Source organism: Doryrhamphus excisus, linkage group LG8 (genome assembly GCF_037039965.1).
Source record: "Doryrhamphus excisus strain RoL-2023G ecotype Guam linkage group LG8, RoL_Dexc_Guam_v1.1, whole genome shotgun sequence".
NCBI lineage: Eukaryota > Metazoa > Chordata > Actinopteri > Syngnathiformes > Syngnathidae > Doryrhamphus > Doryrhamphus excisus.
In genome coordinates this window covers 17,297,727-17,312,320 of record NC_136364.1, presented here as the reverse complement: position 1 = coordinate 17,312,320, position 14,594 = coordinate 17,297,727, and the positions used below count along the sequence as shown (strand labels likewise).

General features: G+C 39.2%; 1 protein-coding gene across 1 annotated transcript in view; it reads left to right on the top strand.

Moving 5' to 3' along the window:
- Positions 1 to 14,594, top strand: part of veph1 (ventricular zone expressed PH domain-containing 1) — a 55,769-nt gene that overhangs the window by 26,464 nt on the left and 14,711 nt on the right. The window contains exons 5-9 of the mRNA XM_058080026.2: positions 4,756 to 4,919; positions 5,263 to 5,472; positions 9,053 to 9,273; positions 12,309 to 12,503; positions 13,181 to 13,560. Of these exons, the coding sequence (XP_057936009.2) occupies positions 4,756 to 4,919; positions 5,263 to 5,472; positions 9,053 to 9,273; positions 12,309 to 12,503; positions 13,181 to 13,560 (1,170 nt within the window). The remainder of the gene's footprint in view (positions 1 to 4,755; positions 4,920 to 5,262; positions 5,473 to 9,052; positions 9,274 to 12,308; positions 12,504 to 13,180; positions 13,561 to 14,594) is intronic.

The window sequence follows — 14,594 nt, the reverse complement described above, 5'->3', positions numbered from 1 at the left end:
TCTCAAGTGATGGTGACTTAATTATGATGCAGCACAATGGGACATTTGTCAGAACTCCATACTGCTGAGTCAGTGAACTTGAAAACTTGGTCATTCACGACCAAGCGACACTGTGAGTTACTTACCACTGTCGGGAAGTCAACCGCCTACACTTCAAATATGTCTCTAACACCTAATTTACACATTGTCATAGCAACTGTGACATGCTGAGACTTGACTCAATGGCCGCCGCCTATGAATGCATGACTGTGGGCTGCCGGACAATTAAGGTAAAACCGCAAATAGCTCAAAGTAGAACAGTTAGATATGGACGTTGTGACATAGAACAGATCTATCTAGTTCTGTTTGCATTTTAATATTATAAATATCAGCAGTTGGTGTGAAACTTATGTGTGTTACACTTGACTTTTGTTTACATTGATTTCCTTTGTCCTTATTAACGCTGGCTGAGCAGTTTGCGTCCTACTGGTACTACAACATTGGTTCTGTTGTTGCTGTGTTGTGCACTTGTTAATGACAATGTGGTGGAAGAGAAATACATTTTCTTTTCTACTTTCTCAGGTGCTCCAAATCACTATTACAGTTAAAACTAGATAAGTTAAGTGCTAAGGGAAAGCAGAACAAATTGTGATTCACATCAAAATCATTTTTGTAGCAGTCTTTGATATTTTGTAGGACCTGTTGGAAACTTTTTATTCCAAGTGTTCTGATCATTTTTTGTTGATTCATATGCACAAATGCTGACAATGGTCTGATCGCGCAATGTTAAAGAATTCTTTCAAATATTTCTGGAGTCAGACGGTGATCTGGATCACCCCCGGAATTGAATCCGTTCTTCCATATCACATTTCTGAAAATCACATAAAATTTCACCCAAATCCATGCGGGACTTTTGAAGTCATTTTGAACAAAAAATGACTTGCTTATTATGTATGTATGTTGTCAACCTCTCGCCAATAAACGCCCCATCTTTTTGCATTCTTTCATAAATACAATAAACATCCCGGCTTTATGTTTAAAAGTTTATGATCAAACAAGGCTTTCTGACACAAAATGGGTCCATCCTGTTCCCCCCACCAGATAACGGGCATTTATACACGAAGGAAAAGACACAGGCAGGCAGTTCAGAGCAGCCAAATCCTAAAATCCCAGGAGGAAGTCATTAGTTCCATCCGCTGGAACAAACACACAAAAGCACACACATTCACACACAAGCTAACATGCAGATTCTACACATGTGATGCACCTAAATATTCAACAAAATAAACACACTTGTAGAGGTCTACAAATAAAGACAAAGAAACAAGAGTGCAGAAAAACAATGAAGTCATTGAGAAACCGCAAAATATTCACACACACACACACAAACTCTGCAAGGGGCAAAAATCAATCCCTCCCTCGTCTTCCATTACCTGTACCCCCCTCCCTGTGTGTGTGTGTCGGAGCAGCAGCAGTAATATCTGATTACGACATTCAGGCTGCCACCAACGACGCATTACTCACCGTCTCCCCTCTCTCACAGGTTGGGGCACTGCTCACTTTTCTTTACTTAGTCTTTCTTAGTCTTAAACACAAAGGTAGAATTAGATTCAGGTTCATATGTTATTAATTGCTAGGCTCTGGGACAGTCACAGTTTGAATCCAGTTGCGAATAAATAAACTGCCGCAGGAAAGCAGATGACTGATGTCAACTACTTCTGGTGTACGTAATTGTAATAGAATAATTTAATACTGGATCATAATAAAAATACAAGATACCATAAGTTCCTGAATGTAAACTATAACTATTTTCACACGCTTTGAACCCTGTGGCTTAAACAATGATTTAGCTCATTTAAAACACAAACGCAATACACAAAAATAACTGACAGTGAAATATGAGTTGACTTTGACTCCCAGTTATTCATGCCGGATTACCATTCATTACCACTGAGGGTGGAATTGAACTCGGGTCTCCTAGCTGTGAGGCCTGCGCGCTAACCACTCGCTGACCATTCATTCATTCATTTTCTACCGCTTTTTCCTCACGAGAGTCGCAGGGGGTGCTGGAGCCTATCCCAGCTGTCTTTGGGCGAGAGGCGGGGTACACCCTGGTACACCCAGCCAATCACAGGGCACATATAGACAAACAACCATTCACACTCACATTCATACCTATGGACAATTTGGAGTCACCAATTAACCTAGCATGTTTTTGGAATGTGGGAGGAAACCAGAGTACCTGGAGAAAACCCACGCATGCACGGGGAGAACATGCAAACTCCACACAGAGATGGCCAAGGGTGGAGGTCTGCACGCTAACCACTCGACCACCGTGCCGCCACTCACTGACCATACAGCTGTTAATACATACAATATACAATTATTTCAAAATTGACGTACACATACAGTACATATACATTAATTCCTGCATTTCTTGTATAAATTGTATACATTTATCCCCAAAAGTCCATTATCGTCATTTTGTACCATTGCTGCAATGCTTCATACATAGAACATGAACACATAGAACTGTAAATAAAAACAAATCAAACAACTATTTCATTGTATGTTCAGCTTAAAATCTCTATATTGTAAAATATTTCTCAGTATATATTATAGAGTCATGTATGCTTATGTTCCCATATGCTTTCCATGTGTTTACATGTGTGCAGGCCTCAGGGTACAGTAGTATAACTCTTTAAATCCCCCACAGTGTGTTCTTCTGCGAACCTTTAAAATTCCTTAGAAGAATCCTGTAAATGCTTCAACTTAAGCCTTAGGGTCATAAAAACGTTCTCTCTGTATGTGCTGCAAATGTCTGGAACTGTCATAAGTTTACTGGAGGAGGAAGTGGGCATCAGGATTACCACTGATGCATCCTCTCGATATTTATGGGGAACTTGCTTATGCACGTCTACAAGCGCATGATATACAGTAAACTCTGGTTAAGATGACTCATAACTTCCGTATGCGTCATCGTGTTGTGGTCCTACTTATCCTGTCTATGTAACATCTAACAAAAATGTACATTCTTTTCAGTATTTACAGTTCATCAACCTCTCAGGGGTGTTTATTTTGTCTCAATCTCAATTTTCCAACAAGAAAATATACTAAAAAATATATATACAGTAAATATATATACATATTACATATAAATGGGATGTAACATCTAACAAAAATGTATATTCTTTTCAGTATTTACAGTTGATCAACTTCTCAGGGGGGTTTATTTTGTCTCAATCTCAATTTTCCAACAAGAAAATATACTAAAAATATATATATATACAGTAAATATATATACATATTACACATAAATGGGATATAACATCTAACAAAAATGTATATTCTTTTCAGTATTTACAGTTCATCAACTTTTCAGGGGTGTTTATTTTGTCTCAATCTCAATTTTCCAACAAGAAAATATACAAATATATATATATACAGTAAATATATATACATATTACATATAAATGTGATGTAACATCTAACAAGAATGTATATTCTTTTCATTATTTACAGTTCATCAATCTCTCAGGGGTGTTTATTTTGTCTCAATCTCAATTTTCCAACAAGAAAATATACTAAAAAATATATATACAGTAAATATACGTATATATACGTACATATTACATACATATAAATGGGATGGCAAATGCCAAATTGCAAAATCATAAAAAGTCTTATTGTCGTCTTGGAACTTGAACTGAGTATAGTCTCACAAAAATGACTTCCCTACATTTCTTTTTGTTTATCTTTGAAGGTCGCATCTGTAAAGCAGATTGAGGAAAAATTGCCATGACAATAAATCCTCAAACATCTGCACTGTAATCTGTCACAGACCCCATAACATCTGTGATATATTCTGTCAAACCCCAATATTCATTTCATGTACAATATTTCCTGCCTTTTCAACTGTCACCAACAACTGTTTGTTCAGATATGATATACTGTATGCAGTATATGATGTTTTAATATTAATGTGAGAAATCTATCATTTTTCTCACTTGTTTGCTACAATTTGCAAGAAATTTTCCGAGCTTTGTAAAAAAAAATAAAAGGCACGCTTCATTGCACATCTTCACATGTTCTTCTTCACAAAGATATGATACCCTGAGGACTCTAAGTGGGGTTTCAAATAAATAAGGGATAAGGGAATCTTAAAGAACTTATATAAAATTATAGAATGAGAACCAGATTATTTATTCCTGACAACAATACCTAATACAGACGTCCAGGCTTATCTGCAGTCCCTGTATGCCTACAAGTAAGCGGGTCTTATTACAGCGCAGCTGCAAAAAAACACCCTTTCTTTCCCTGTCTGGTCTTTTATACACTCGAGGCTGGAGTCCTGAGGCTGGAGTCTTGGACCAATCAGCTTTCGCCACTGCCCTTGCTTAAAACCGCTTTCATGATGTTTCTCCTTTTGTTTCGATCCTTTGCAGGGGCATCAGGACATCTGGAACATTCTGCTTTTCCTTTGTTGCAAAGCAAGCTGTCATATGCGTACTCGATGTTTCCACCTTAACTGTCAGTTGTCACGTTAGTCCTCTTTTTTTTGTGAGTGTGTGTATCCTTTATATCCAAAGTATCCTTTGCTTTTATCTTTAGCTAGCAAAATTGAGCAAATACCTTCATTACACAGTAGGGATCCCCTTTTCACATATACATGTCCCTTACAAATGGGGAATCATCAATTGCTTTTCCAAACAGGTGTAACTAATACTTCATGTCGCTTTTAAAACCCAAATCTACTGTACTTCTGTCTGTCAACAGGGAACGCCATGCTGCTTCGTGTGCTTCCGTCAGTCTACCCCAGACAACCTGATGTCATCCACTGTCACCTTGGTAAACTCACCGCTATGATGTCACAGTTGGATTCTGCCGAACAACAGCACCTGATGAGACTGCTTCAAATGGTGGCAGAGCAGCATCCATTGGTGAGGTTTATTTATTCTTAAAGAAACAGTATAAAACAGTATAATTTAGACACTGTGTATATGAAAATATTCAAAATCCCAGAGGATTTGGTGATTATTCAGATGAAGTGACTTCAATAGCATGGGGCGGAGAGGGGGGGGGTTCTGCAATGGTCAAATCCAGTCCAGTCTAGCTGCGGATAATGAGGATGAACTGTTTCCAGACGGTCCTACAGTCATGTCTTTGTTTATCATCAGTCAGCACACAGTTCATCTCGCTTCACTTTTCACTTCTTAAAGAGACAACCACCTAATTCTTGCTGCTGTCATGACAAAAAAAGTTTGACCGCAACTCTGTTTTCAGATGTTGAGCCCCCAGGTACCTGTCCTGGTCGGTTACATCGGCAACAAGTCTCTGATTGAGGCCATATTAAGCGCTTTGGTGGACGTGTCTCAAGCCAGCCCCTCCTCGCTGGTCAGCTCTCTGCCAAAGCTCAGGACTGTGGGACAACAATGGCCTGCTCTCTTGGGTCACGTGGCCAAAATCCATGGTGCTGTGGGCATCATCAGTGAGGTACAAACACACACACTCATTCACAAGTAAAGTTTAGAAGCAAATTAATTCAATTGATAGCATGGTTGCATCCTTGCATACTTTGATGTGTCACAATTTGAATGGCATTGGGTAGAATTTAAATGAAATATGGTGTGTAGTACAACTTAAGCTTCTGTTGTGCAGACCTCATGTTGTGCATGAGTCAGTCCATGATTATTGTGTGTGTGTGTGTACGTGAGAAATGATGGGGGTGTTACCATTTCCTCCACTCTCTTTTTCCCTTCGGGGCCCATTTAAAGCAGTTAACTGACAATTTGTGAAAATGAGCACAAAGGGAAAATAAAGCATGACTATGATGAACGCACGCGTGCGATCACACACACACACAAGTTTTGAAACATCCGCTGAAGGCGTCAATTCCAGCACACACACACACACATAGTTACGTAGTTAGTTGGACCTTTGTGTACTGTGTTTCTTCACATTGGATCCATTTGGCAAAAAAGTTTTTTTCTGGGAAATTACTCTGCAGAGACCTCCCGGTGGTGGCAGTGCGGAGTGCCTCCTGTAGGTTTTTGCCCCCATCCCCCCATCCCCGATCCACACGCACACACACACTCATTCTCTTTCTCTCTTTCTACCTGATTGCAAAACATTTCTGGCTCCTAAAGGAGTTCAACTGTATTGAGTTACCGAGCTTGTTATTTGTTTGGTCTGAATAAGTCACCTTAATTTTGCAATATTATCAGGGAGTCCAGAAAAAAAAAAAAAAAAGATAACATATACAAGGTACTGATCCATTCAAATGTTCTGAGGTCAATCTCCAGGTCTCCAGTTTGCCAGATTTCATCTGCAAAGGAATTAGCAGGTTAATAACCGTCTGAATCCCCTTGTATATTTATCCTACCCTTGCATCTCTTATCTTTGCAGCACATATTCTGGAAAACACAAGACAGTTATTTTACATAAACATTCCAACTAGTCACCGTTAATCCTTATCTGTGATAGGCTCATGTGATAAGTCACTAATAAGTTACTGCGTCACTTGCTTGACATCCATACAGAGAGCATGGATTCAGTCTCCGCTCAGTGAATGGTTGTTTTGTTTATCTGTGATTGACCGGTGACTAGTTTACAATGTTCAATGTCAGCTGGAATAGGCTCCCGCTCACCTATGACCCTGAACAGGATGTACATATACAGGATGTAGACAATGACTAGACAGCTAGATGGGGTCACGTGATGACAGTGTTAGTCACTATATTGACAGTTACTATGGTACCCATTATGTCATTGTATGGTCATATCACCATTTAAAAAAAACAAAAAAAAACTTGAACTGTATTATGGAAAGCAGGAAGTGAACAAATGTGACAGTTACTGATTGTAAAAGTACCAAGTGGAGGGGTAGGATTTAATAAGCTTTGCTTCTTCCTACTACTTTTGGACATGTGGAACAGTGAACTGATTATCAATTGTAATCTGATGCATGTTCAAATGAAATAAAACCATTACCATGACCAAAATGCTGGTAAGCTCTGCATATGGTGCAAAACCTGCATGCATTCAAGCACAAAGTCAAATATGAAATCATTAAGCCCTTCAGTACACATTCTCGTGATAATTGTATTTTCACCACAAACAAGCAATTTGTATGCTGTACCCCAGAGACTCCTAAATACCTCTACGGCGTGCTGTGTGCATCTCTACTGACTTGAATTCTTACTGGTAGCTTTAACATCTCCACATGATGTTATTACCCCACAGAGAGTGCTTGTGAAACATGCCCAAACTATGCAACAACTACATTCTTGCCATTAATCATTCAGGTTTGTCTAACATGTAGCAATGGATGCTGCTTTATGTTTTTGGACAGGGTTATACAGGGTTACACAAGTCGGGGAAAACACGGTAAAAATATGCAGAATTTGTGCGGTTTATTGTTCTGCAATTAATGCCTCTATTCAATTACCCGCCCAAGACCAGTTTATACCGGAGCCTATCCCAGCTGACTAGAGAAGGCACACCTCGGACTGGTCGCCAGCCAATTGCAGAGCACACAGTATAGGCAAAGAACCATTCACACACCCATGGGCAATGGGTCTGACTGTGAGACCAACATCTTAACCACAACCTCTCTTGCACTACCCAGATGTTGTGAACCTCATCCACGTCACTTTTACAGACTATTTCTTTACTGGAAGAGGAGGCAAAATGACCTTTTTGATAGTAAAGGTTGCCGACCCCTTATGGAGGTAAATAGATGCCCTGGCTTTCAGGTGTAACTGTGTAAATTTGTATTATTTTATTCAAACTTTGAGGTATATTTTCCTGTTTATATACCATAGTTAATCTTCCAAATCTTAGATTTACAACTTGATAAATATACAGACCCCCAAAATATAGCTTGATGTTTACCATGCACTCTTTTTACTCTTTGCACGAGTAGGCGACTGACCATGCGGTTCACCGTCACAGAGGCTCTGGACCAGATTTTAGAACAAGATGAAGAGAGCACTGAAGTTAAACCAGAGATAGAGGAGGTTGTCTTAGAAGTGGAAGACTACAGGGATTTCATTCCAGACTTTGAGGCGACTGAACAGTCAACAGATGCATAGGCAAAAAGTCTATGGGATGCAGCGTCTGGCATCCCATTTTTTTTTTAGTGCCTATTTGCATTTTCATTACAGTTATTCATGTCAATGACTACTCGTAGTCATTGGTCACAGCTAAGCAGTGTTAGATAAAAATTTGGTGGTGATTAATGGTTTGGTATTAATTGAAATTATATTTAAAAAATTAGTAGATATCAACATATTGTTGTATATTTATTTTACATTTTTTTCATTGTAATTTTCTTTAAAAAAATAATTTAAAAAAATAAAAAATATCTTCTTTTCTTCTTCACATAGACCCAATCTTGTGTAGTGTGTCGTCTCGTGAGCTAACACGTATTTTTGCAATAACTTTGTAATTGCTGTCCCAAACTGCCCTCTGTTACAGCTTCCATTTTGACTTTAATTACATAATAGTTTAACCACTATTTTACTTTTCACATCGTTGTTTTTTTAGTGTGATTTATTTCTTAAACTTAATCTGTTTTGAAGACTCCTGCACAGTGTTTATTTTCCCACAGTGGACAGCTTAGTAGAAACTTTTTTTTTTCTTTGATCGGTTTTTTGTCAACAAAAAGGGGGTCTTATTTGGACTGAACGTTGCAAGAGAGCTGACATGAAATCCTACCACCTCTGCTCCACTCTCACTTTGTTATTAGATCCAGTACAGGGGGGTAATCATGCAGTGTGACTGCCAGCACGCAAGAGGTTTTCCCCTCTGTGAAAATAGAACACATATGCATCAAATGGTAAATTATGCCAATTGCTATTGTGTGACAAAAGTGATAAGGCTGCATTAATGTTGGATGAAGTTTATTCTGCAGAAGCAGTAAAAGAGAGCAGTTTGTGCCAAGTCCATGTGTTTATATTTATTCATAATTAGGAAGGTAATTTTAGGTAAGATTTGGAAGTTGCAATGCAACTTTTCTTCACCAGAACCATTAGTTCTAATCTATTTTCTAAATGTTTTACATTTTTTTCAGACACATGCACACAGTTCTTTGGTCTACCTGGTGTCCCTTCTGGGCAACATGGAGCACGCTTTTCACCACACGCTGCTGCTGGAGATCCGAGCTCTGACAGACCGTTATCCTTCTGTGCTCGGAGGCTATGGGAAAGACCTGTACCGGCTGAGCAACTCGTTCGCCGCCATTGCCAAACTACTGGGGAGGCGCCTTGAGGAAAACACCACCACACGCTGCAGGTAAGAATAGTCATGACACACATACAAACATTTTAATTTTGGGCTTTTGTTTAGATGCAAATTAGCTTTTTGTTCTTAGTGACAGCTTTTTGCAGGCTTCAATAACTGGGAACTCACCAAACTTTTTGAACACATACTGTTTATTGTTGCTAAAATGTATGTACAGCAGTTCCTTGTTCCTTGAAAACATATAAACAACCTTCAAAGTATGTTTTTTAACATCATGGGAGTCATCTAGACAGGAAATGGTCTTTCTCTTTAGACTTTTCCCTTCAGGGGTCACCACAGAAAATCAATCTCCTCTATCCAAACCTATCATCTGCTTTTGTCTCTCTCACACCAACTACCCTCATGTCCTCCTTCCATAAACCTCCTCTTTAGTCTTACTCTACGCCTCCTACCTGGTAGCTCCTTAACACAGCATCCTTCTACCAATATATTCACTATGTCTCCTTTGTCCCAACCATCTCAGTCTGGCCTCTCTGACTTTATCTCCAAGGCCTCTAACGTGTAATGTCCCTCTGATGTACTCCTTCCTGATCCTATTCATCCTGGTCACTCCTAATGAGAACCTCAGCATCCTCATCTTTGCTACCTCCAGTTCTGCTTCCTGTCTTTTCTTCAGTGGCACCGTCTCTAGACCAAACAATATGGCCGTAGTTTTTCTCATCTAGACAGGGAATAGCAACCCATAATCACCTTTAAACACATATTACCCAATATAGTAGATATAATAAGAGTAAATAAGCCATTTATTGCATATATAATAATAATAAAAGAGCTGTGCTTCTGTGTTGAAATAAATGTGTTCCCTCGGGGAGCAGAGCAAGTGACGGACAGGAAGAAATGTTAGAGACTTGGTTGAGTTGAGTGTCATCTTGCCAAGGGTTGTGAACGCAACAGTAGCACGTGTTTTTATGAGGCATTTTGATAATAATTTATTTTCATTATTGTGCCTGGTTGGACCTTAAAAAACAAAACAAAAGTACAACCTTTAGCAAGTCTGGTAATTGTCTGCCTAACCAAACATTACAGTAACATTATTGACATGTAGTGGCCAGTAAAATATTACGTCAACATTTTTGCATGTGTCTTTTGAATCTCTTATATTATTGTATATTTATATATTAAATGTCGGAGTTCATCCTGACTCATCACTGACTGATTTGCAGGGCCTACGTGGTGTCGTCTTTTGGTCGGTTAGTCAGACAACGCTGAGAAAAGTTTTGGGTTGTTTGTTTGTGGGGAGGGAAAACGTGTGAATTATTAAACAAAATCAGATCTGATTATTACCACACACTTTTGTTTGTTGTGTGCTCTGTTTTTCAAGTCATATTTATGCACTGTGTTGCATAAAGTGCGTGCGGTGCTTCAGAATGAATGTACGTAGAAGCACACTCGGGTGGGGTAAACATGTGTTTGTGTGTTTGTATGCATGTGGGAGGATGACACACACATACACACACAATCCCGTGATACACAAGGACATTGTGTTCAAGATTAAAGGCTTTGCTTGGGGTCTTCTGCGTTGGAACACGTCAGATGATGATGAAGAAGGGTGGGTGGTAAGACAAACCTGTAGCAGAGAGAAAGGAAAACAAAAAAAAAGTGCAGGTTGGCAGACCTTTTGTTGGAAGTTGTTTTTACCTCTTTGAATGGTCGTAGCGCAAAGGTTAGAGTCATTAAAAGAGTTCATTCAGAGCTTGATGCAAATCCAAGCCTTTTTTGTCCTTTCCCCTGTTGAGTCTTGCTGGAGCGGAATGGTATGGTCCTGTTTTGCATCTTAGTAGATTGTTAGCTAACATACAGGAAAAAAAGAACACAGTTGGTGCTCAGTGTTTTTTTTTCTTTTTGTAGAGGAATTAATTTTCTCTATTTGTTGTTTGAGTCATAATGGAAGCGTTCCCACCATTCCGGATTCATAAATGGTACGACCCTGAGGTCCTATATCGTACTCTGTGAACCAGGAAGTAGCTTGCTAGCTAACATACGGACAAACAAGCCAAGCACAAACATGGCACTTGGTGATTTTTTTTGGCCTTTTGAGTCATAATGGAAGTGTTCTCACCATCCCAGATTAAAAATGGTACAACCCTGATGTCCTGCATCATCCTCTGTGAACCAGGAAGTAGCTTGCTAGCTAACATACGGACAAAAAAGCCAAACACAAACATGGAACTCTGTGATTTTTCTTGGCATTTTGAGTTATAATGGAAGTGTTCCCGCCATTCCAGATTCAAAAATGGTACAACCCTGATGTCCTGCAACATCCTCTGTGAACCAGGAAGTAGCTTGCTAGCTAACATACGGACAAACAAGCCAAACACAAACGTGGCACTCAGTGATTTTTCTTCTCACCATCCCAGATTCAAAAATGGTACGACCCTGATGTCCTGCATCATCTTCTGTGATCCTTTTGAGTCATAATGGAAGCGTTCTCACCATCACAGAATGTAAAATGGTATGGTCTGATTAAGCATCGCTCGGAACTAGGAATTACAATGGTAGATAAACAAACAAACACAAAAACAGGGCTCAGTGGTTTTTATTAAGGAAATATGTTTTTTTTTTCTCGTTGTGTTGTTCCAACCATTGTGCCTACACCATATAAGCCTTATATACGTACTGTCATTTCCTTATATTATAAGAAAATGGCATGGTTCTATCATCTTACGTTGTCCTCTATGAACCATGAACCCGGTAACTGACCGGCAAACATACAAAAACAAATACGATGGCACATAATTTTTTTCACTTTTATTCAAGGTTCAGTTTTGGCAGTGTTCTGTGCTAACCTGAGAGCTGCTCTAGTCATGATTGTTATGAACTACTTTGGATGGAGGAAATAATTGGCTGTGTATAAAAAGAACAAATACTGCCAGAAGTGGGAGCTCAGAAGGTGACAGACTGAGAACTTGAGCCAGACAGTTAGAAATACTAAAATGTCAGCCAGAATGTGAATAAACTACACAAATGACACCATCACCTTTATAGCACATTTTTATTAAATATGCTGCTTTCCGTGTGTGTTACAGCGAAAATGGAGTGGAGCCATCGCCATCATCCACTGCGTCCCTTCAAGGGGGAAGTAGGCGAGGGGGGTCTCAACAGCGGCAACAGGTGAAGGCTGGAGGTGAGATGCAGGTGCAGGAGGACTCTCCGACCCCCCAGCGGAGATACAGCCTGAGCCATGCAGTGAGGGAAGAGCAACGAGAGATGAGATTCAACAGGTGGGTAGCAAACCCACTTGTTACTTGGTTACTTGGTAATAGTAATGGTAATAGTTTTATTTCATTTGAACATGCATCCGATTACAATTGAATGCATCACATGCTTCACAGTTCCACATATCCAAAAGGAGTAGGAAGAAGCAAAGCTTATTAAATTCTACCCCTCCATCTGGTACTTTTACAATCAGTAACTGTTACATTTGTTCACTTCCTGCTTTCCATAATACAGTTTGTTTTTTTTGTTTTTTTTTTTAATAATGTACCTTGTACCAAAGTATGAGGTGATATGACCATACAATGACATAATGGGTACCATAGTAAGTGTCAATATAGTGATATATATAGCACATCATGACTGGTTCAAGACTCTTCATCCTTGTATTTAGCAAACATCAGCTGCTTTTGTTTCTTGAATTCGCTCATCGTTGTGCATTGTTTGCACTTGTTATTTCACGTTAATTGTGTGCACTGTATATAGTACGGTAAATGTAGAAGCATTTCACTAACAAATTTACTATGAATCAAGGTTTTAAATTCCCGTTCTGTTTCATTTGCATTTCATTACTTGTTTGAAGACCATCCCAGTGTCCAGTGTAGCAGACGTTATCTAAATGTAGGAGTCTGTGGATATTTTAGACTTAAAATATCAACTATATTAACACGGTGTTCTGCTAAAGGTCAAAGAGCTTGGCCCTTCACGCTGTGCGCTCACGATCCATCAACTCAGACGGCGGGGAGGACGCAGACGGAGTTGATCTCGGTCCAGATATCACCTTCACCAGTGTTTTACCCTGCCAGCAGAGCTCAGTAGAATACCAGGGAGTGACACTCCCTGAGAAGAAACTGACAGACAATGTACCCGCATCCGCCGCCATTCCAGACAGAGTCGTCAAGGAGTCCGAGAGAGGTCAAAGCGGACAGAAGACCAAAGAGTCGGACGAAGTCGGGGTAGCTGACAGACTCTTTGTCCATTTAAAAAACAATATGGAGATGATCCGAAAGTTCTGTAAAGACATGGTGCAACACATCCCCATACCAGAGCAGTGTGTCATAGAAGGTAAGAAGTTCATCTCTGCTGTTTACATGCTGTTTATCTCTGCATGTGGTTTCTTTGGGTCCACCTGCGTCCACCTTCACCTCCCACTGTTGTAATATTAATAGCTAAAAGGAGGTAAAATTCCATCCAGATGCAGAATTCCTTTTGGATCCAAAGGAACATAATGTCAATACTTGGGTTAAAGAAGTTCACACATGGATTTCACGGCTGAGTAATATTTAAGCATAAGTCTGTGCTCTTGGTTTAACCTACTATTCGGCCCCAAAAGCACTAACCACACACACATAAAATGTAGCAGTATTTATGACTCAACAATATATATTAAGATTCAGCCAGACAGGAGTTATTACTATGCTGTGGTGGGGGGGGTAATTTAATAATGATGTTAATCCCATCCAGAGGGCATACATGTGATTTCATTTTTCTCTTTTTCCTCTTACCTAAATATTATTTTTAATCCGAAGTTACCAATTGTCTTGGTTCTCAAGACTTCTTAAATGTAATTCAATTTAAGTATGTGTGCTTTTAAGAGGTTTGTGTTACCGGATCTCAGCAATTATGAAATCCCCCACCTTCAACCTGATTGTTAAACTCAAAATAAGTGTGTAGGGATACAGTTTGGATGCGTGATTAATGGCGTGATTAAAACAGACTCCCAGATGTTAATTGCTGCATAAATTACAGCCATTCTAATGGGACCTAAATAAAACAATTCTCATTGTTTGTATAATTTAAGGAAAATAAGAGTATGGGTTCCTAATATGCTCGTATAGGCACATGAACTGAAAATGAGGTAGAGCGGCACACGCCTTCAACATAAATATACAACACCCTCTACTGGTAGCAGCAGTAAATGCAATAACACTTTAATACACCACAAGGATGCAGAACACAATGCATATTCATTCTATTGAAAAAATGTGAAACAGCAAATCTGAGAATGGTGAAATGCAATGTAGTGAGGTAATTAATATATACGTTTTAGACATTTTAAACATTTTATCTTCCAGAACAATATCACAATAAATATCTGC